Source organism: Protomyctophum bolini (genome assembly GCF_963924005.1).
Source record: "Protomyctophum bolini genome assembly, chromosome: 2".
Classification (NCBI taxonomy): Eukaryota; Metazoa; Chordata; class Actinopteri; order Myctophiformes; family Myctophidae; genus Protomyctophum; species Protomyctophum bolini.
This window is the reverse complement of record NC_137863.1, coordinates 23,790,361-23,810,896: the sequence shown is the minus strand read 5'-3', so window position 1 is coordinate 23,810,896 and position 20,536 is coordinate 23,790,361. Positions and strand designations below refer to the sequence as shown.

Sequence of the window (20,536 nt, the reverse complement as noted above, 5' to 3'; positions counted from 1 at the left end):
GACTGTATTGTGGATGCGTGTTTTAACACTAAGAGTGGTTCGAGTGGGCGGAATCGGGTTTTAACCTTACTGCGGTCATGGGCGACCCGGGGCGGCCAGGGCTTGGGCCACACGTAATTGCCAAAACATGCTAGTGCTACCTCGTTCTGTGACTGAGCGTGAGTTAAATGTATATTTATTAATATACAACAACAACAACAACAACGGTAAATTAAAAACCTTGACACGGCAACGTTACATTGCGTTGTTTTCGATAACTTCCATCATAATTTAACTTTTTGCAAAAGTAAAGGAAGGAGAAAAAAAAGACAATGTTGCTAGGAGACCATACACAGCACAAACAGAGACGATGCGATGCTCATGGTGCTCACATCACAGGTATTATAATGTCACTATGATTGTAACTGTAAGTGATATATTTGTAGCTATATATCATTAGAATGTTTCTGTAGTGTAAAATCTCGCAATCATGCAATATACAACTCGCCTTTAACTAATTTTAGCGGTCGCTTTTCTAGAGTGGTGGGGGGGTGAACAGTTGTGGTACCGTACAGTTGAACGAAAGTAGAGGTCAATACAAAATCTGCTACGAGGATAAAACCAGAAAAAGCACTAAAGACTTGTTTACATCAGGATGTGTGACAGAATGCAGTGTTGAAGTGTTGATGCTGATCATATGTTTTTTAATTTTAAAGGTGCTTTTGTTTACTTAAGATCTGTTCAAAACAAATTCATAATGAAGCAAATAAATGTTAGGCTACTGTGCAATACTGCTGTTACCCTACCTTCTGCCTTTGGAAAAAACAAGTTACCATACAAGAAATCCAATTAAATTGGTTCCTCGTTAGCACATACAAAAAGAGAACATAAAATCAAACTACATGAAAATTTGTACTCGAATACATTTGACACCTGCTGCTATGGCATCACGAATGAGTACAGTGTTGCGTGGTGGTTGATCACTGTCATATGATAGGTTCACATGACAGTCGAGAAGGAAGATCCCCCCTCTCTCTATCTCTCTCTATCTCCCTTGTGATTGATTGAAGTATTTATTAACAGATTGTAGAATTACAGTACATTTCAAGCACAACTCAAGAAAAAGAGGGGGAACTTAATTAGCTAGTGCTTATTGGCTTGCATTTTAATATATTTAAACATCACTGTTTGGTTGTATACTATGAACTAAAAATAACTTTATATTTTTCTTTTCAGGTTGAATCACTCACGATTAGTGACACATGTGCTTCAGTGAGTCAACACTAAAGCGAGCCTACCTGAGGGAGGGAGGGAGAAACTATGCCAAAGAAAAGAGTTAAAAAGGGTGGTGGGGGGAGGCAGGGTGGGCTGACCGAGGAGGAGAGACTCCTTTATACGAAGCAGAGAGCCCAAGCAGAGGAAGAGATGGCTAAAAGGAAAGAGGAGATGCTTACCCAGTTCCTCAAGGTAGGCTAGTACTTACTTTATCACACAAACACAGACAGCAAGGATCATCATCATCATCATTCTTTTAGGCTACATTTCTACTTGTTTGGTTTTTGGTCCTGCGCATCATCAGCCCCTTGTCTGTTTCAAATGTCATGGCTTTGTGACACCAGGATAAGTTGCAGAAGGAAGAGAAGAACAGCGCTGTCAACCTACACAAACTAACCCAGCAATGGCGGACTGTTCTTCGCCAAACTCGTGCGGCAGAGTTACATAAGGACATTGATGTGTCCATGCAGATCTTTGAACGGGTGCTTGATCACAAGAATAGTGTTATTAAGGTGACTTCATCCTCCTTCAACTCATGATGATTTTCCAAATGTACATTTTTGATTGTGTTGTTGGTTCTATTTGCATTTTATGCGTGTGTAACAACGATACCTGTGTCTGTCTTTTGCATGTATAACCTCAAACCTTGTGATTCAGTGTTTGGTGAGCGATCTTCATGAGGCAGAGCAGCAGTCAGCCCAGGCCCTGCGCTCTCACCTGTGCTTTGTAGAGTCACTGCAGGCCCTGCAGACCGACAGACTGGCATCTCACGAGGAACAATGGAATGATGGCCAGCAGGAGTTGAGTTCTGAGTTCAACTCTGAGAGGTGTGTGTGACTGTGTATGTGTGTATCAGCCACTTAAACTAGTATCAATGTCCGTTGCATGGTAATTCATTTGAATCAATTTACTTTGTGTTTGTCAGAGATAAGTTATTGTCATTGCATCAGCAAGAGTTTGTCTACTTGGAGGATGTGACTTTTGCGATGGAGCAACGCTACAGTGAGGTGGTCGGTGAAGCCCGGCAGGACTACCAGAGCACTAGAGATGAGATCAAAAACAGGGTACGGTACCTTGTCAATCCCAAATCCTAACTAACCCAGAGGGACAACAAAATATAATATGGGAAAAACACAAGCATTGTGTGTGTCACATTTCTAAACATAAGATTGCATCCATGCTTTCATAGTCTAAAAATATTATTTAAATTGGTTGCACACAATGTCAGACTTTGTGTCACACATGATGATGTGATGCGACACAGCATCACGACATAGTTTTAAACTTTTTATATAACTAAAAAAATATGTAGATTTCAATGAACCACAGTTTTATATCGTATCTCCCAATGCTAATCTGGTCAGCACATCAAAGAGAAGCATGACCTACGGAACCAGCTGGAGGGATCCGTTAAGACTCTGTGGTGCCAGTACCAGCAGGCCCAGCAGAGTTATAAGGAAGCCACTGAGGATCGTCGCATTGCTTATGAGTCACTGCGTGCCCGTGACCAATGCAGTGCACAAGAGATTGAATCCCAGACCCATACATTGCAGAAGATGCAGGTTAGTATTTAGTACTGCAATGGTTGCGTGACCTATACAAAAGGACTATACTATAGCATAATTGCGAACGCAGTGAGCACTTACTATGAGACCTAGCAGATCATGTCTGTGTGTCTGTCTGTCTGTCTGTCCCGCTTTTGTGCCCATATATGGAGCTGAGTGGTTACGTCACCATGACTCAGCCATAACCATATAAGGAGTCCCCAAAGCAGCTATACGTCCAAAACCCAAATATGTACGAGCTGCGTTCGCTTCCTGTGTTTGCGCGTCTTACTGTTACTATAACTATAGTACTATCTCAAGCTACATGTGTGCTCCTTTCCCAGGTCTCCTTCATGACATTTATTACATTGATGATAAAACTCTAAGGGGATCTTAATAAGAGTCAGGATTTTAATTAAGCTGTCTAAAGGGCATATCAAGAAACATAACGATGTTGTATAATGGTTTTGTTTTCATTTATAGTTTGCCATTCTTGATGTGGACGGCCGTTAACAGGAAATGCTGCTGCAATTCTTTTCACCATTTCCCTGCCACTAACCATACATTTAACTGGCTCAGTCAGATGTAGCTGTTCCTTCTGGTATTAAACTGGGCTAAGACTGCTACAGAGAGATATCGGTTATTGGTGTCATCACATAGACATCTCCCCGTAGTCTGCACTTTCTTGCTTGAAACTTTACTTATTTGAAACTGCAGTTCAGAAAGTGTTATGCATGAATTTCGAGGTGAAAAGAATCGCCGACCCTTGTCGGGCCTTGTTGACTTATCTATAAATGCTTAATTACCACGTTAAAAAACATGTGGTATTTTCTTTTCTTAGGACTCTATCGCCACGCTACGTGCAAGCCTGAGCTCTAACCAGAGGGAGAGCGAGGACGCAGCCCGAGAACTGAGAGCTGCCAGAGAGAAGGTGACCCTCCAGACTCGCCAGCTCAAGGCTCAGATGAGTCGCGCTCATGCCTCGGAGAAGAGCCGTCTCACTGACCTTGTCATCCACAGCAATACAGCTGCCAAGAAGCTGCAGGACATTGTTGCTAAGGTGGCTATCATTATCTGTCTACAGTTTGTATTTCTATCCATTCATGATTTAACACATGGGTGCCCACACATTTTTTACTTAAGAGCTACTTTCAAAATGACCAGCTCAACAAGTTGCATGCACCCAAAATAAATTTCCATTGCTGAAAATAGTTTAAAAATGTACCTGAATTTGCTTGTACCTGCTGTACCTGCTTTGGAATATGGTGGATTTGGTAGTGTTTTTTTGTATATCACTCTTGAAAACAAAGTATAATTGCATTGTGGATTTGAGCTGACTGGCCCCTTTGATGTCAATCAATCAAATCACATAACGAATAACAAACAAATAACAAACATCATTTAACCTTCACCCTTGCATCCTTTGGAATGACTCAGGGGGAGAAGCTTCTACGTCGAGCCGAGATGTGCAGCAAGCTAGAAAGTGAGCGGGAAAAGGTCCTGCCCTTCTATATGTCCTCTCTCACACTAGAGGAAGAAGACCAAGTAAGAGCTCAAGCAATGGACCCTCCAGGCGAAGAACTAGCAAAGGTGAGTGAGTTATTTTGGTACAGTGGAATTGTAACATACATGGAACTGTGTTATTACTTAAACATCCCATCTGTGACTCTGACTTTAGGCAATGACTGACTACTGGGATTTGGAGAGATTCTGGCAGCGTTATAATAAGGTCCTTCTGGAGCGTCTGAGTCTGGAAAAAGAGGAATCGGTTCTGACGCAGGAGAACCAACAGCTACAAGCTCTACTGCGTCAGTACCTGGATGGCATCTCTGTCAGCGACAATGTCCTCCGCCAGCGCAACCCTCTGCTCATGGTGTCGCAGCACACTCTCACTGTGCCAGCGATTGCAGAGAGACAGCGGAAACGACACACTGTCATTGAGGCAGCACACGTGGTGCAGCACACGCTGTAACATGGAACACCTACAGTATACCGTCAGGTACCATGCCCCAAAACTCGGCTTACACCATATCATTGCTTATGGCCTCCAGAAACCACAGCGGTGGCAATTCCAATATTTATTTTTACTTTAATTTACCTATCAATTTACTTGTTGACCACTTAAGCCCTTTCCCTTTCTTTTTCTTTAAAAAACAATATATATTTATTTTTGACATAAAATAGCCAATCTACAAGCTCATATATCACAACTCTCAAATAGCTTATAATGACCTGCCCAAAATAGGTACACCAGGTTAAAAGTGGTTTACAATGGTATATTGTATCATCAATAAATAAACTCAAATGACATAACAACAAAATCCTTTTTCCCCCCTCTTTGTTTTATTTAAATAGTTTTGTGCCTTGTACTTATTTCTTCTTCTTCTTATCCTTTGCCTTCTTCTTGCCTTGGTTGCTGGCCTTTTTATAGAGATAGAGTCCCACCATGCCTAGCAGAGTTGGCACCAAGCCCAGACACACTAGAGGAAACACATCGTTCACCATCTTCTGCCATGGGGTCTGCTGAGTGAGGGACACCACCTCCACTTCAAACTCAAGGGTAGCGTCACCTAGGACAGCACGGAAACTTTGTCAGGCTGTGGCTGTGTGTGTGTGTGTGTGTGTGTGTGTGTGTGTGTGTGTGTGTGTGTGTGTGTGTGTGTGTGTGTGTGTGTGATACCTGGAATTGTAGGGGGGTATCCTCGTTTTCCATATGCAAGGTGTGATGGAATAGTGGCCTTGATTGTTTGTCTGTTGTGTCATGAAATACATAAGCAGCATTCACAATAAATGTTATAAGGGAATTGCCAGATTCCTTTACTAAAGCAAAGCATAATTAATCACCATTTGTAAAAGTATGTAGTGTAATTGTGAATATAAATGTGTTACTTTATTATTATTTATTTATTTAACTTACCCTTCACAAACGCCAACTAAACTTTGCTCCAGACCTGATAAGAATGTCATATGTATAAAGTCAATAAAGCAAACACAAATGGCTGGACTTATGTACACGCTAAATGTAATCTGATGAAAAGGTGTGTGGTAGCAAAAAGCTGAGCCTACACAAAGTATTTAACTGCCATTTTTACCAGGAATTACTGTCCTCTTCCCCAGCTCAACAACAAGGGGGTCCCGGGATAACGATGAATCAATCACCTTGCCATCTATCAGCCTGCCCTGTTTAGTAAAGTACAACATGAAAATAAAATAAAGCATTTTAAATCACAGAACAGTCAAACCAAAATGTAAAAAATGCAACACAACATACCTATATGCCTAATGCCTGCATTATGCATATGAACAATTTGAGCCATCACATGGGTGTGTAAACAGTTTGGACTACTACCTACACCTACACTGACACTGTAGTGACTGAGTATGAGATTGCTGACGTGTTGCACCTCCCCATCACACGACGACACCACGGCATGCCATAGTAGTAGCCTACTAGAATACTAGAATGTCTGGCACTCCAAAGACAGACATGTTTCTGACGCATCGGTCAAACAGAGCCAAACGACCATTCAAACGCACAGACAAAGAGAATGACATCCCGGCGTCTGATCTTAACATACCACGCTCTTACATCAAATAACGGTTGACGTGATTCCTGATGATGTTTAACTCACTGTGTCCATGCAGATGTGCCACATAGACGAGTGTGTTATAGTCATCAGTAGTTACATGTCACTACAAATGTATTGTACCCGTTTGTAGCATGCAAATTAATCATATAGTCTATACTTTAATCATTCACTCAGCCACAACAATACACGAAGTGTAATAGATAACAACGTGAACGTCGTTTTTCCCCATACCGTGTAATGGATTTGCAGAGTGTCTCCCATTTCCGAAAGTACAGAGCAAGTTTCAGGTTTCACCTATAGAGCCAACACAACAGTTAATCCAGCTGTTCGTTCAGTCACAATAACTCACCGAATGCATCGACAGATGTTACATTGTTAACGACTGTCTGTGTCACTGTGCTACTATGCTTACCAGGGTCTCCACCAATAACTCTTGCGATACATTTTCTTCGTCCTGCGCTGTAACACAAGTCAGAGCAGCAAACAAGAGCACAACAACTGCAGTCTTCTTCATTGTAAAAAGTAAAACTTTCTGCGGAAAAAGTACAACCATCCAACTTCCGTCTTCTCTCTTCACAATGCAAGAAGACTGATGTGTGTGTGTACGTGTGCGAGCGTCGAGTGCTGCACGCAATCAGTTAGGGCTTAGTTAAACTGGACGTCTGGGCCCTTGCCAGGTAATGCTGAGGTGTACAGTGATAAGGATAAGGGACGGGGGGTCGACTCGGCCGCCCGTGGACGCTGTCCACCCAGATCACGCCGTGGCGTGTGCCCCCGCCGCAGACATTCCGCCAGCATCCACTCGTGGTGGGTGGAAAACGGAAACGTCGCTGTTACCTCTAAATGCCGCTCGAGGGCAGTGCAGGACTAGGTTTTGATGATCTAATACTTTATTAGACAGAAGTACTGTCAAACACTTTGTCTAAAAGGTTAAAGGATAACCAATGTTTCCGTGCACATAGAGGCCCTATGCATGCCTAGCCTTGGATCAAGACTAGTCTATCATAGAAGTAGTGTTCACTTCTTGATCTAGCCTCCAGGGTTAATTTACGCGCGCGAGAGAGAGGACATTTGGAAAATTATTGATTTAGCGTATAGCCTATATATACTACTGTCTACTACTAGCCTATACTATATTTAAATACTGATTTTGTGTAGCATATTAACTGTTAACACTGAACAGACAAGATCAAGGGTAATTAAAAGTGTTTGACGAGAGCCGAGACCGAGAGGACGGTTTTATGAAACCTTATAGCGCATGCATTTTGTATCGCGAGACCTTTGTGTTGTGTTCTGGCCGGACTGGGAAAATATCGTGAGACATTTGTGTATGACTTCTTTCAGCACAAGGTAAGTGAAGATGCTGGCACCATTAATCTGAACAAATAGAATAAAGCTTTTTGCGTATATTGCTTAAAGGTTATCTTCACCGAATGTTTGACTTGTCAGCTTTGGGAAGCTGATTCCAATTGAACTATAATGTGCGGATGAATAGGATGGCACTGAATGACCGCACTGTCTTCATCCATCACCATACTGTAGAAATGGAACGGCTCTGATCAGAAGGACATCAGGAACATGGTACATTCAATTGATTGGTAATAAGTGCTGGAGAGATGGTGTTAACGCTAATAAATGGAAATTCGTATAGGTCCAATGGCTATAGCTGACAAAGCTAGATCATTTGCGTATTAAATCTCCCTATCCATGTCTTATGTTAATTCACAGTTAGCCTACAGTTTCATTGATCATATTTGAAAATGAACGGATTATGTCGGAATACGGTGATAGTGTGGCAATCACTTTCAGGACCATGGACAGTGCTCTGGTGTGCAGGACGCATTGGGGGGCACCTATAATATCGTGGCCTGCCCTATAGGCTACTATCACGTGGACTATTTATTCAGTGAGCTGATTAGGTGAGAGTTGTAAAATGTATTGGTTGAGAGCTAGATTTATTGAATACAAAATCCATAAACTATAGACAAACAAAACAGACAATAATTTACAATATCTGCATGTTTTGGGTTGTCTCAGACCAGATTTGATCTCAAGAGGCATGTGGGGGCGTGATCAATATGACTAAGATAGGCCTGCTATTATAGGACATTTTGCATTCATGCAGCTCCAATGGTCTTGTGATCTGGGCTGGGGACTAACATTTGCAGCATTAAACGGGACCAGGGTTTGAACAGATTGTGCTACAGCCTGGAGTCATGTGGCACCAACGTAGTTGTCCTCCACTTGTGCCATGATTCTGAATGTGTGTGGGGAAATTGAATAACCTTGCACCTGTTGTGCATGCTTTTGTATGCATATGGTGTTCTTGCGTCACGTGTGTACAATGGCAAATGGCCTTTATTTGGGTGGTGTGTAGGGAATGATAAGTATTGGTGAGATGGATCTGGTCTAGGGTTGGCTTTTGTGTGTGGTTGTGTGTTATTACTTACTTTTTAGCTGGTCAGTATAACCTAATTTGCAACAATTGACACTGACTCGTGAGTTTTGCTTATTATGCCATATTTATTCTATTTTCCTTTCAGTTCATTCCCAAATCATCCCCACTATTTCATTGGACTGGGATTTGCTGTTGAATTAGCCTTCGGATTGTAACTTCACATACTGAAGCTGAAGAGCCTCTGCTGAATCATGGGGAACATTTTCGGAAATCTGTTGAAGAGCCTCATTGGAAAGAAGGAGATGAGGATTTTAATGGTGGGACTCGATGCTGCTGGAAAAACTACAATCCTTTACAAGCTCAAATTGGGAGAGATAGTCACAACAATCCCAACGATTGGTATGTGCAAAGACAAAGTGACATTTGTTCTACCATGAACCTCTTATCTCTTAACCTCTTAAGCCCTATGTACTTTGTTATAGCCAAAATAGACTCACATTGCAACACATTGTGAGCTTGTAGATTGGTTATTCTTTCTATTTCGTGGAAATTTATCATTAAAACATTTTCCAACTATAATAACATGCCCAAACTAGAAAAAGTTTCCTGGTGGCGCTATAATAGGCTAATGTGAAAAGGGTGCCATTTCTTCTTACGCCTTGGATGGCAGTTGGATGATTTGAGGCATTTTGTTCCAAAAATGTGTTTTGCAAAGATCCACCTGTTGGTGGCGCTATAACAGTCCAATGTGAAAAGGGTGGGATATATTCCTCAGCCTCGTAGGAAAGTCTTTCACGTAAATTGCACGCTGCGTTCATGATTTGAGGCATTTTGTTCCAAAAATATGTTTTGCAAAAATCCACCTGTTGGTGGCGCTATAACAGGCCAATGTGAAAATGGTGGGATATATATCTCAGCCTAGGAAAGTCTGTGAAAATGTTCACATAAATTGCATGCTGTGTTCATGATTTGAGGCTTTTTGTTCAAAACGGGCCAATCGTGCAAACTTTGAAAGCCAATGTTAGCCAATTAGGATGGAATATGAAATATCGGACACATCCGGCTTGAACACATGACTATAGAGATATTAGTGTAACAATTTGTGGACAGAATCTGGAGGAGTAATATTAAAAAAAATTCAAAAGGCGTCCTGGTGGCACTATAACAGGCCGTTCTGGAAAATTTGGGGCAGAGCTTCATCGTTGGTATCGACCGGGTTAACGATGCTGGAGATTAGCTGTATACAAATCTGAGTTCAGCTGTATACAGACGGACGGACGGACGGACACACACACACACACACGGACACACGGACAGAGTGCAAAACATACTCTCTCCCCAAGCCTTCAGCCTGGTGCAGACAAAGATGGACGCCAGGTTTAAAGTGGAACTCAAGCAGAAATTGATAACCTAACAATAACATACCAATCTTACATTATCTTAGATATTAGTGTAAAATATGTTTACTTTACACATACAGACATACATCTTATGTGCATGCATGTAACTGTTGTTAGGTTTCAATGTGGAGACAGTGGAGTACAAGAACATCAGTTTCACTGTGTGGGATGTTGGTGGGCAAGACAAGATCCGTCCTCTCTGGAGACACTACTTTCAGAATACACAAGGTGAGTACAGTGAGTCCACTATTACGGCAACAACTATTGAGACAACAACTGATCTACAAGTTCACTATGTGTCACCAATCACGATGCAACGTGTTGTGGCCATTGTGGGCTTGCAGATCTACTATCTTCACTGTGCCTAAATGGTAAAATATGGATGCCAGGTTGAATGTGGTTAATCAGGCGTGTAGCCACATGGAATTCTTTAACTCGACTCAATATGAATTAGCTTCCACTCTCACTAAAAGCACATATTTTTTACCAATCTCTGCATTGATGTTGCTTTTTCATTGTTTCAGGTCTCATTTTTGTGGTGGACAGCAATGACAGGGAGCGTGTGAACGAGGCGAGGGAGGAGCTGATGAGGATGCTGGCAGAGGATGAGTTGAGAGATGCTGTGCTCCTTGTGTTTGCCAATAAACAGGTCAGAAGCCTTTACACTACATAAATACTTTCATACGCTTGTACACCAAACATTAAATAATTTATGACTGTCACATTTAATTAGGGCTGAAGCACACTGTTGAACAAAAGATTCTATGCTTTGTTTACATATTGTTTTCTTCTGTGCTCAAAGTGATTCAAAGGTTTTGTAATAGGAAAGCAAACTCTCTCTGATTAATGTTTCCTTCCTGCCTTTCAAATCACCAAACACTGATTAATAGTTTTTCCATACAATAACAATCAAAGAAGTCTTACTGTAAGTAAACACTTGCCATCAATTAACTACTTTCAACTGGTGTCATTGTAGGGGACATTGGGCATGTCATTATAGGTGAAAATTGTCAAGAATTCTCAAACATAACAAAAATAATATACAATCTGCAAGATCACAGTGGATTGGCTATTTTTGCAGCACGACACCATAGTACAAAGACATAAACTAGGGCTTAAGTCTTAAGTGGTTCTGGCCTTGTCCACAATATACCTCCAAGAGTGATAATGCTGCACCATTAAACTCCACCTATTTACCTCTGTGACAGGACTTGCCAAATGCCATGAATGCTGCTGAACTTACAGACAAGTTGGGCTTGCACTCCTTGCGCCATCGTAACTGGTATATCCAGGCCACCTGCGCCACGAGCGGAGATGGCCTCTATGAGGGCCTTGATTGGCTGGCCAATCAACTCAAGAACAAGAAGTAAGATGGGAATATAGCAGGAACCAGCACTGCAGTGTTTTGGTGGGTATATGGGGTGGGATATATAGGTGTGAGAGTCTGGAGATGACCTCAAAGTGGTTGTGCTTGATACAGTATAGGTGTGAGGTAAAACTCTACAGAGGTTTGAGGAGATTTGACTATTATTTGTATTTAAACTTTAGCTTTTGTTGAAGTTGTGAACAATTGTCAGCATTAATTGAAAACAGATTATCATGTATTCACATTTAACCACTTACTCATACACAGTTGCACAACTTACAATAACCATAAGCAAACGATAGCCACTTGCTTTCCCTGTGTTCATATCTTGCTAGTAGGTGCTAAGTGTCTCTATTAGTCTCTAGGTGCTATAATGAGTCAATTGTGACTCCCCTGACTCCACAATGAGTCAAATGTGACAACTAACTCCACAATGAGTCGAAATGGACTCAACTAACTCTCCAATGAGTCTAATGTGACTTTTTGTTGTATTGTATTTTTCAATTGTCAGTAACATTCCACATGAAGTACTGTTCTGTGCAAGTTATCTTTTCACAGCAGAACCACCATTGACAACAATCACTGATGGCAAATTTGTGTCATTTTAATTTATATATAGATGATTTTATTTTGTTAATGTTTTAGTTGTTTTGTTTTGTTTTGCTCTGCTTTTGTTGGCAACTTAGATGAATTAGAGATGATACATTGATGATTGCTGCTGATCTAATGTGTATGTGTGTCCATATACAAGCGCACAGCCTATAATTGCAAATATGAACAAACCTCTTCTAAAGCTGGAAATCAGGGAATTTGAGAATTAGGTTTGTTTTTACACTTCAGTGAGCTTCATATTATGGTGGTATGGGTATCATTTCTAATACATAAAAAATACTGTTTAATGATGTGTGGTTTAGAAAACCTGGTACACTTCTCTCTCATTCAGTGATGCAGAATAAACTGTTCTAGGGGTGCAGGAAGAAGAGATGAACAGACTCACATTGTTGAATTGCACTATCAACCACGCCCTCATGTGCTGCAAACAGCCAGTGATGTGCCGTTACTTCTCACGACTGCTTTCCCAACAAACTCAAACTCGACATAGAAACTTCAAGTATGCAAGTATCCAACAAGGGTCCAGCTGAACTGTCTGGGCTAGTCTTATTATGTTGCCTAAGGTTATGATTGCATTGATAACATTGTATATTATATTATTCTATCCTGATCCTATGGATGTTGTTGGCAGTGTAGGTGGGGAGCTGTTCAAAGTGTTCAGTGTAGTGCAGTGTAGTTTGATGCAGGTATTGCTGTATTACACACACACACACACACACACACACACACACACACATGCGCGCGTGGCCGCGTGCGCACACACACACACACACACACACACACACACACACACACAGACATTGCTGTTGCCAGCTTGTGTGCCCATGTGTGATGATGTGAGACTGAATCATCTTTCTCTCGCTTGTCTCTAATGTTTCAGTGTGAGTTAAATCTCTGATGGGAGGATTTATTATATATCTTACTGCTATGTGTAACCGAATGTGAATATCGTTCATGAATCTATAAATCGCTGAAATTATATTTATTTCACATACACATATTTATTTATTTTTGTCAGGGTATATGTATAATTATTTTTGCACACGGCAAAGCAAGCCGAGTGAACAAGTGAATCTCTTGGTGTTAGACTTTGCCAAGATGCATCAGCATTCAATTAAAAACAACAGCCTAGTCACACTGTTACCACTGATACCAGCAGAATACAGAGGTTTCTGTCAATGGAAAAAAAATCTTTGTGCCATATCAGTGCCATATCAGTGCCATATCAGTAATCTTAATGATATAGTACACTTGTTATAGTTCAAGATATTCACTTATCATACCAAACAGTACAGTATTCATATTCTGCATCTATTGTTTAATCTATGTTTAATTATTGTTTCAATTGTTTGGTTTTTGTGGCCTTATATTTAGTCATTTGGGAAGAAAAAAAAAGTGATTCTTATTTGTCACATATATTTATCCATAAAGTATGATTTATATATTTAATCCTCTGTGCCCTCAAAGGGCTGGTGTCATTCAAGATGAATAGGAAAAGTATTTATTCTATTATCTTTTGTTTTGCAAATATACAAATTGATATTTGGTAGTAGAATCTTTGGTGTTTTGGGAAGGAAAAACAAGAACATAGATTGTGTCTGTAAAATGATGATAATCAGTCTGAGTGTAAACGTCTTTCTTGATTATTCATTATGTATAGTTATACAAGTAGGTTAAAGTGGTGAAGGCCATGTTTCAATGCTGGATGCATGCATGGATACACCTGTATGTGACATAACAAAGCAACAAATAAAGCAAACTATTCAAAATAAAGCCATTTTCTGTACAGCCTGTCTCGTGAACTTTGTGTGAACGTTACTGTTGGGATCAGCTAATATACAACTTACATTTTGTGCTAAAGTTTTAAACTCTTCCAGAGGCTATGGCTTTGCAGTCACATACATTATTGCTATATCAACCTTTTACCAGAAGAGGTCGGTATTTACCATCATGATTGATCAAAGCATAGTCAATGATTTTTGTTCAGAATAAAATTGATACATTAATAATCACCCTGAGCAATAGCAGCTATGGAATATATGTTATATGTGTGCCTGGGGGGTGTCAGAATTTTCTTGAAAACATTTGTTCATATCTTCTCTATATTTCATGAAAATGATCTTGGGCAACAGCTTGTTAAGCTTCTTGGTAGACCCTCGAGTGGTGAAATATTAACCATTTGTTTTGGCACCCAACCTAGTTTTGAAATGACATTGTCTGCAAATCCCCTGTAGAAGGGTTCCTTTATGCTCCAACTTGTTTTCAAGTAGTGGGGAGTGGGGACACATTTCCTTTTATGTGAATCATTCTGTCATTTATGTAGACCCATGTAGAAAGACAAAAAAGAAGGAGACTGGAAGTGCAGGCAGAGCCGGTTGCCAGAGCAGTCTGGCTGGCTCACCCACTACAGACAGACCATGTTTGCATAATGCTCAAGTGACAAACTAACACAGGACAAGTGACGAGAGACAATTAGTCATATATCTGTGTCTGTACTTGTAGCCTCTTTCTAGTCTCTCACATCCACTCTTCCTAGTATGTGCAAAATAGCAAGTAATATGTTAACCATTTGAGACCAACAAACTAAGTGGTATGAAAGTGATGTGACCGTGTAGACATGCTGTTAAGTTTTTTTATAGAACATAGTCCTTTTGCACAACTACTGGCCCTGGGACAGGTGCGAAGGACCAGGCAACCATTGTAACATGAGAAAAATGGAAGTCCCACACATTGTCTTCACTTACAGCAGCAGTTTATTTGCAGTATTAATATATATATATATTTGTACTATTTTTAACTGTTTTTATTTTTGAGCGGCGCTTCCGCTCCATTACGGAGCTATGTGTGTCCCTATGTGCTATGTCCATGTGTCCCTGCACGTGTCAGAGCATAGAAAGCTGCAACATGGTAACTCTGTCAATTCTCGACCGTTTCGGACGCAGGAAGGCTCGCCAGAACAGGGCCGGCCCCCTGGGAGCGCCTGTTCCTGGGGGTCTGGATCTTCCGGGGACCCCCACGCGGTAATTCTGTCATTTCTCGGGCGGGCCATCTCGGTGAGTTCCTGGGGGTCTGGATGTTCCGTGGACCCCCTGGAGACCCCCACACGGTAACTTTTCCCAAAAAGAATCAAAGTAGGCTACAGTAAAGAGCACAGTACAGTAACTATAACAATAAATGTATAGTTGCACCGCTCAGTTCACACAGGTGTGATTTTTATTTATACTCACATTGTGTTTGATATGAGTCTCTTATGCATTCTGAGGTTAATTTTATGAAAGAAAGTAACTTGGTCCGCTCACTGGACTGAGCTCCAAAAGCTCTTCTTTTCTCACCACAGGGACATGACGTTTCGAGCCTCACGGCTCTTCATCAGACCACTTTTGGAGCTCAGTCCAGTGTGCGGACCTTACTTTCTTTTATATTGTTTGCTTCAGCCCATGGCACCTGGCGTTCAGTTAGTGGATGAGCGTGTTCTATTGTTTCCTAAGGTAATTTTATGCACATTGAATGCCTTAATTGTTGAAATGTGCTATACAAATTAACTTGCCTGGCCTATAGGCCTACATGCATCAAATCTAAACATCTTGATGGATATATTAAATGAGGACCGTCCTTCTGCAAATTGTAGAACTATAGATCATTATCAGAAGTTGCACAGGTAAACAGCGAGGAATGGTTCAAAGTTATTTTGACCTGTGGACTTTTGCTGGCATTGAGACAGCTCTGCTCTGCAGCACCCTTCAAAGAAAGAGTGATTAGACTAAGCACTTCCTGGTGGGACTGGATGGATACAGTAGACAACAATATGTCCCTTTATATGGTGAATAACAGTGCTTTTCTGTGTCAAGGACCATCTATTTGTCAAGTAGAACTGACCCATCACAACGTTAAAAACTTGTGCATACTTTTTTTGCCTTGGTTTTCAGTCTTTATTCAATGTATCATGTTTATATAAGCATATACTGTGTGTGTGTGTGTGTGTGTGTGTGTGTGTGTGTGTGTGTGTGTGTGTGTGTGTGTGTGTGTGTGTGAGAGAACCTATATGCTTTTTTGAAAGACACACACACACACACACAAAGTGTGTGTGTGTGTGTGTGTGTGTGTGTGTGTGTGTGTGTGTGTGTGTGAGAGAGAGCCTATATGCTTTTTTGAAAGACACACACACACACACACACACACACACACACACACACACACACACACACACACACACACACACACACACACGTCACGTACGTCTCACACACACACACACACACACACACACACACACACACACACACACACACACACACACACACACAAACACACGGTTATAGCGCTACGCGCTACACAACTGGTGTAGTGCCTTGCAGCACGACTGGAAAAACAGACGCTCCTGTTTCTGATTGGCTAATAACCCCGCACCAACCAGTGACTTGTAGTGATTTTACGCACTGAAGGAGAGCTTGGCAGTTAAAGTATGAAACAGCATGGAGACCTTTTACAATATAGCGCGGATTTATTAAAGAACTTGCCGCGCGTCTGAGTCAGAGCGAGAGGCGAATAAACTGAAGGAAACGTAATGAGCTACCGTCCGTCGAACATGGCATAATCAGGATTAATGACGAAGACTAATTTAATGAATTTAATGGACTTTCTCAGACTAAAGCAAACGATTTCCATGTCAAGCAGACTTCTGCACCATCGTTATGCCAGTCTAAACATCATACGGCAGTTTATTTGATTGAGGATGACTACCCCTCTGAATGTGTTTGGTCTCTGCGTCTTGTTGCTACCATGGTTTCTCCATCACACCTGTGCTCAGACCCAAGAAGGTAGGCCTATACGTTTGGTTCGTAGAACCGCCTTGTATGTGACAATATGCCGCCAGCTGCTTTTCTCGAGGATAGGCTATAGGTACATTTTAGCTAATTTAATTTAGCCTAAGCTACAAGCTATATATCTCCTACAAGACCATGGTTATGAAACGGTTTCATGTGAAGGACCACCATAACTCTGAGTGTACTTCAGTGCACTGTACTGTACACATGGAACCAAATGGACGTGTAAGGATCCATTCGGTTCCATTTGTACACTCTCAGAGCTACAGAGCCTGTAAGGGTCCATTTGGAACCCCCTCAAGGAACACGGGTCCCTGCCTAGACCCCACTTTGAGAACCACTGTCCTAAAATGTAGTCCTAATAATCTTAATCACACTGACCACAGTGACCAGTGACCACGCAAATGAACCTGCTAGGCCTATATATGCCTATAGCTAACTAAATCTGCCTTCACTAGAATCACTACATGCATCAGTTAATGTGAGCTACAGGCATCAGTTCAGTCCCTGACAAGAGGGGAAAGAACCTGTTCTAGAACTTCGAGAACTTGTTTGCTGTGAGTCAATGACACCTCCCAGGGCTGTGTAGTGCATACTCATGTCTCAATTGTCTGACTCTGTTGTGATAGCGCAACAATGTGAACACACTCCATCTCCACCTGTCTTTTTTTTCTTACACAGAGAATAACATTATGTATCTTCATATGTAATTATGTACAGTACTGTATGTGTGTGCAGAGAGAGTTGTTGTGATTTGAATCTAACTCAGTGAACTTTGGTCCCCTGCAGTCACTGGGCGGTATGAAAATAAGGTGGTGCTCAGTTTGAGAAAAACAATGTCAGGTGATGGAGTTCAGGTATAGGCAACTCAGGTGTGACTGGAATCAGTTCAGGGAAGTAGTGAGATAAATAAACCCATGTTGACCAGTGGTTCAATGTAACTAAGTACATTTACTCAAGTACTTTACTTTTACATTTTTATGATACTTTATAACAGGGCTTGACATTAACTTTTTGAGGCATTTGTCCTTCGGACAAGTACATTTCCCATTCAGTTGTCCAGGCACAAAAGTCACTTGTCCGGAGCATGAGCACAGACAAATACATTTAAAATCAACTAACTGTAAGTTGGTTTTGTTGAATACATGTTCAATACTAGATGAATATTCTCAGTTTACAAGTTAATATCCCTAGAATGTCTGTGATCTTATACATTTAGTAAAATATCACCACTTTTCCACAAGCTGTACAGCATGACATTCTCTCCGATGAGGGGCCCGGAATGAATGCTGCTGGACTGAACACATCAAAACTTCCTTTAGGAAGAACAAATGTATGGGTTACACAAAATAGGTGGTGTGATCAATTACCCCACACCAATCGCAACACACCTGTCAATTGTGTGCCCCATACGTTTGTGCTTCCCAAACATCGACTGTTCCCAGTCCAGCTTTTCCTTGTGGTAAAGTGGCGATATTTTACTTAACACACATTTTCTGCCAGAACTTTCAAATGAATATGAAACTAGAAGACAATATCTGACTCCAATCTTGGGAATTAATTACTGGCTTGTACACACGCAGTTTGTACTGCGTATGTAGTTTAAATGCCAACATGGTCGGTCTGCTAAACCTCTGGGACTGATCTATGGTATGGCTGTGTATTTGGAATACATGAAATGTATGTAAGATCACAGCCATTCTAGCACTATTAACAATATTGGGACGGTGCATATTAGGAAGCCACACAATAGTGCCAGACAATATTGTTGCCTTATAGGAGAGTCACAAAAATGTGAAATCAAGAGTCACAAATTACAGAGGCTTTATATTTCAGATATTCCAAAATATCTGATTATAGTTTTCTAGTTTTCCAAATTCTGAAAACATTGAGTACTTTTACTTTGGTACTATATGCCACATTTGCCAATACTTACCAGGCCTTTTACTTAATCTTACCAGGCCACTCTCTTGGTTGGGACACAGCTTTCTTGGTAAATGGGGAAACAGATCATGCATAAAAAACAAATAATAATACTGTAGTAATAATAATAATAACATGCCCCCTCCACTGGCATATTTCAGACCTTATAAATTAATCCTACACAATACAGTTGAATGTACAATCGCTTTAAAATGATTTTCTTAGAAAGTCCAAGTTCAAGTCCAAATAATACTGTCTGAGTCAAGTCCAATCACAGACAGTTTCTTTTTTTCAATAATATTTTTATTGATTTTTACATTTTATGACAATGACAAAGACAAGACAGGAAAAAGCAAACAGAACAAACAAACAAAAACAGACAGCTCAGCTCAGGCACGTTGTGGAACAAAGGACACAGTTATACACATAAATACCAAAAAGTAAAATACAAAAATAATATACAAATATGGACACATTCAGTTTGGTGTTTGAAAGTCTAGATGGGTTATCAACTCCCGAGAAAATTAAAGAAAATAAAAGATATTAAGGTTAGTGGCATCGCGATTAGTGGCATCGCTTCTGTCCAGGAACCCTATGGTCAAGGTGGTAGCTAACTGAGGGACAACAAATATCAAATATGGGTCCCATATTTTATAGAAGGTATCTGTGGTGGAGCGTAGCAGGCAGGTTAGGAATTCCAACGGCATGCACTGCATGATTATTTTGTGCCAATCTTTTTTTGTTGGTGGTTTCTCATTAATCGAAGACAACAGAATATTTTTCCTAGCAGCATAAATTAAGAGATTAAACAGACGTGTATGGAACTTGTTAACAATCTTGTCATGAGGCAGCCCAAGAATCAAACACATAGGGTCGGGTTCAAACTCCATATTAAAGATCTCATTCAACTGCTGCACGATACCCAACCAGTATCGTTTAATCTTATGACATGACCATATACAGTGAATATAATTTCCCTCTTCAGTTTTACACTTAAGACAATTCAATTCAATTCAAAGGGCTTTATTGGCATGAGAAAACATACGTTTACATTGCCAAAGCAGAAAGAACAATACAACAATACAGCAATACAATCAAAACAAAAATGATGTACTTTGAAGGTCAGAATCTTCAATAGATCAACTTCTATGTACCAAGATCACTCGATGCAGGTATAGTGCAGGAATATACACAATGATTAGTCTTTAGGGTGGTTGTGTTCCATTTGATATCCTTCTCCTATCACAGCAACTCACAAATCTTGCTGCTGTGTTTGCACATTGTTGTACTTCGCCCAGCAGATATGGGAGTTTTTTGTCATACGGGATACAGGTCTGCCTATGACGGCCTTTCTCGATCGCGAGACTGTGCTCACTGAGTCTGTACCTAGTTAAGATTTTTCTTTGTTTTGGGTCGGTCACGGTGCTCAGGTATTCTGCCACTGTGTATTCTCTGTTTAGGGCCAGATAGCATTCTAGTTTACTCTGCTTTTGTGTTGCTTCTTTCCAATGTGTCAGATAGTTTTCCCTTTGCTGTTTTATAATTTGGTTTAGTCCAATGGGTTTTCTATCTCGTGGCTCTGTTTGTGTTTGTGCCCGGAGTTCCAGGGCCAGCTGGCTGAGAGGG

At 40.8% G+C, this 20,536-nt stretch overlaps 4 protein-coding genes across 7 annotated transcripts in view; 3 read left to right on the top strand and 1 right to left on the bottom strand.

Annotated features, from left to right (window-relative positions):
- The first annotated feature begins 21 nt into the window (after nucleotides 1-21).
- On the top strand, nucleotides 22-5,363 carry drc2 (dynein regulatory complex subunit 2). Its single transcript, XM_080779683.1, has 10 exons — nucleotides 22-378; nucleotides 1,216-1,446; nucleotides 1,599-1,766; nucleotides 1,912-2,081; nucleotides 2,180-2,318; nucleotides 2,619-2,816; nucleotides 3,640-3,858; nucleotides 4,236-4,388; nucleotides 4,477-4,797; nucleotides 5,230-5,363. The coding sequence occupies exons 2-9, from the start codon at nucleotides 1,300-1,302 to the stop codon at nucleotides 4,768-4,770; spliced, it is 1,488 nt and encodes a 495-aa protein (XP_080635809.1). The 5' UTR covers nucleotides 22-378; nucleotides 1,216-1,299; the 3' UTR covers nucleotides 4,771-4,797; nucleotides 5,230-5,363.
- fkbp11 (FKBP prolyl isomerase 11) lies at nucleotides 5,123-7,187 on the bottom strand. Its single transcript, XM_080779696.1, has 6 exons — nucleotides 6,801-7,187; nucleotides 6,620-6,682; nucleotides 5,891-5,978; nucleotides 5,716-5,749; nucleotides 5,479-5,549; nucleotides 5,123-5,368 (listed from the first exon to the last, which is right to left on the bottom strand). The coding sequence occupies exons 1-6, from the start codon at nucleotides 6,939-6,941 to the stop codon at nucleotides 5,169-5,171; spliced, it is 597 nt and encodes a 198-aa protein (XP_080635822.1). The 5' UTR covers nucleotides 6,942-7,187; the 3' UTR covers nucleotides 5,123-5,168.
- Nucleotides 7,188-9,037: 1,850 nt separating this feature from the next.
- arf3b (ADP-ribosylation factor 3b) lies at nucleotides 9,038-11,556 on the top strand (the record flags this gene model as incomplete). Of its 2 annotated transcripts, XM_080773763.1 has the most annotated exons (4): nucleotides 9,038-9,185; nucleotides 10,304-10,414; nucleotides 10,711-10,835; nucleotides 11,395-11,556. In XM_080773763.1, the coding sequence occupies 4 exons, from the start codon at nucleotides 9,038-9,040 to the stop codon at nucleotides 11,554-11,556; spliced, it is 546 nt and encodes a 181-aa protein (XP_080629889.1). The 2 variants fall into 2 exon arrangements, with proteins under 2 accessions (XP_080629889.1, XP_080629890.1); XM_080773764.1 differs by lacking the exon at nucleotides 10,304-10,414.
- A 5,142-nt stretch (nucleotides 11,557-16,698) lies between these two features.
- Nucleotides 16,699-20,536, top strand: part of erbb3a (erb-b2 receptor tyrosine kinase 3a) — a 31,159-nt gene continuing 27,321 nt past the window's right edge. For all 3 annotated transcript variants that reach the window (XM_080786378.1, XM_080786377.1, XM_080786376.1), the window contains exon 1: nucleotides 16,699-16,981. In XM_080786378.1, the coding sequence (XP_080642504.1) occupies nucleotides 16,897-16,981 (85 nt within the window). In that variant the 5' untranslated portion in view covers nucleotides 16,699-16,896. The remainder of the gene's footprint in view (nucleotides 16,982-20,536) is intronic.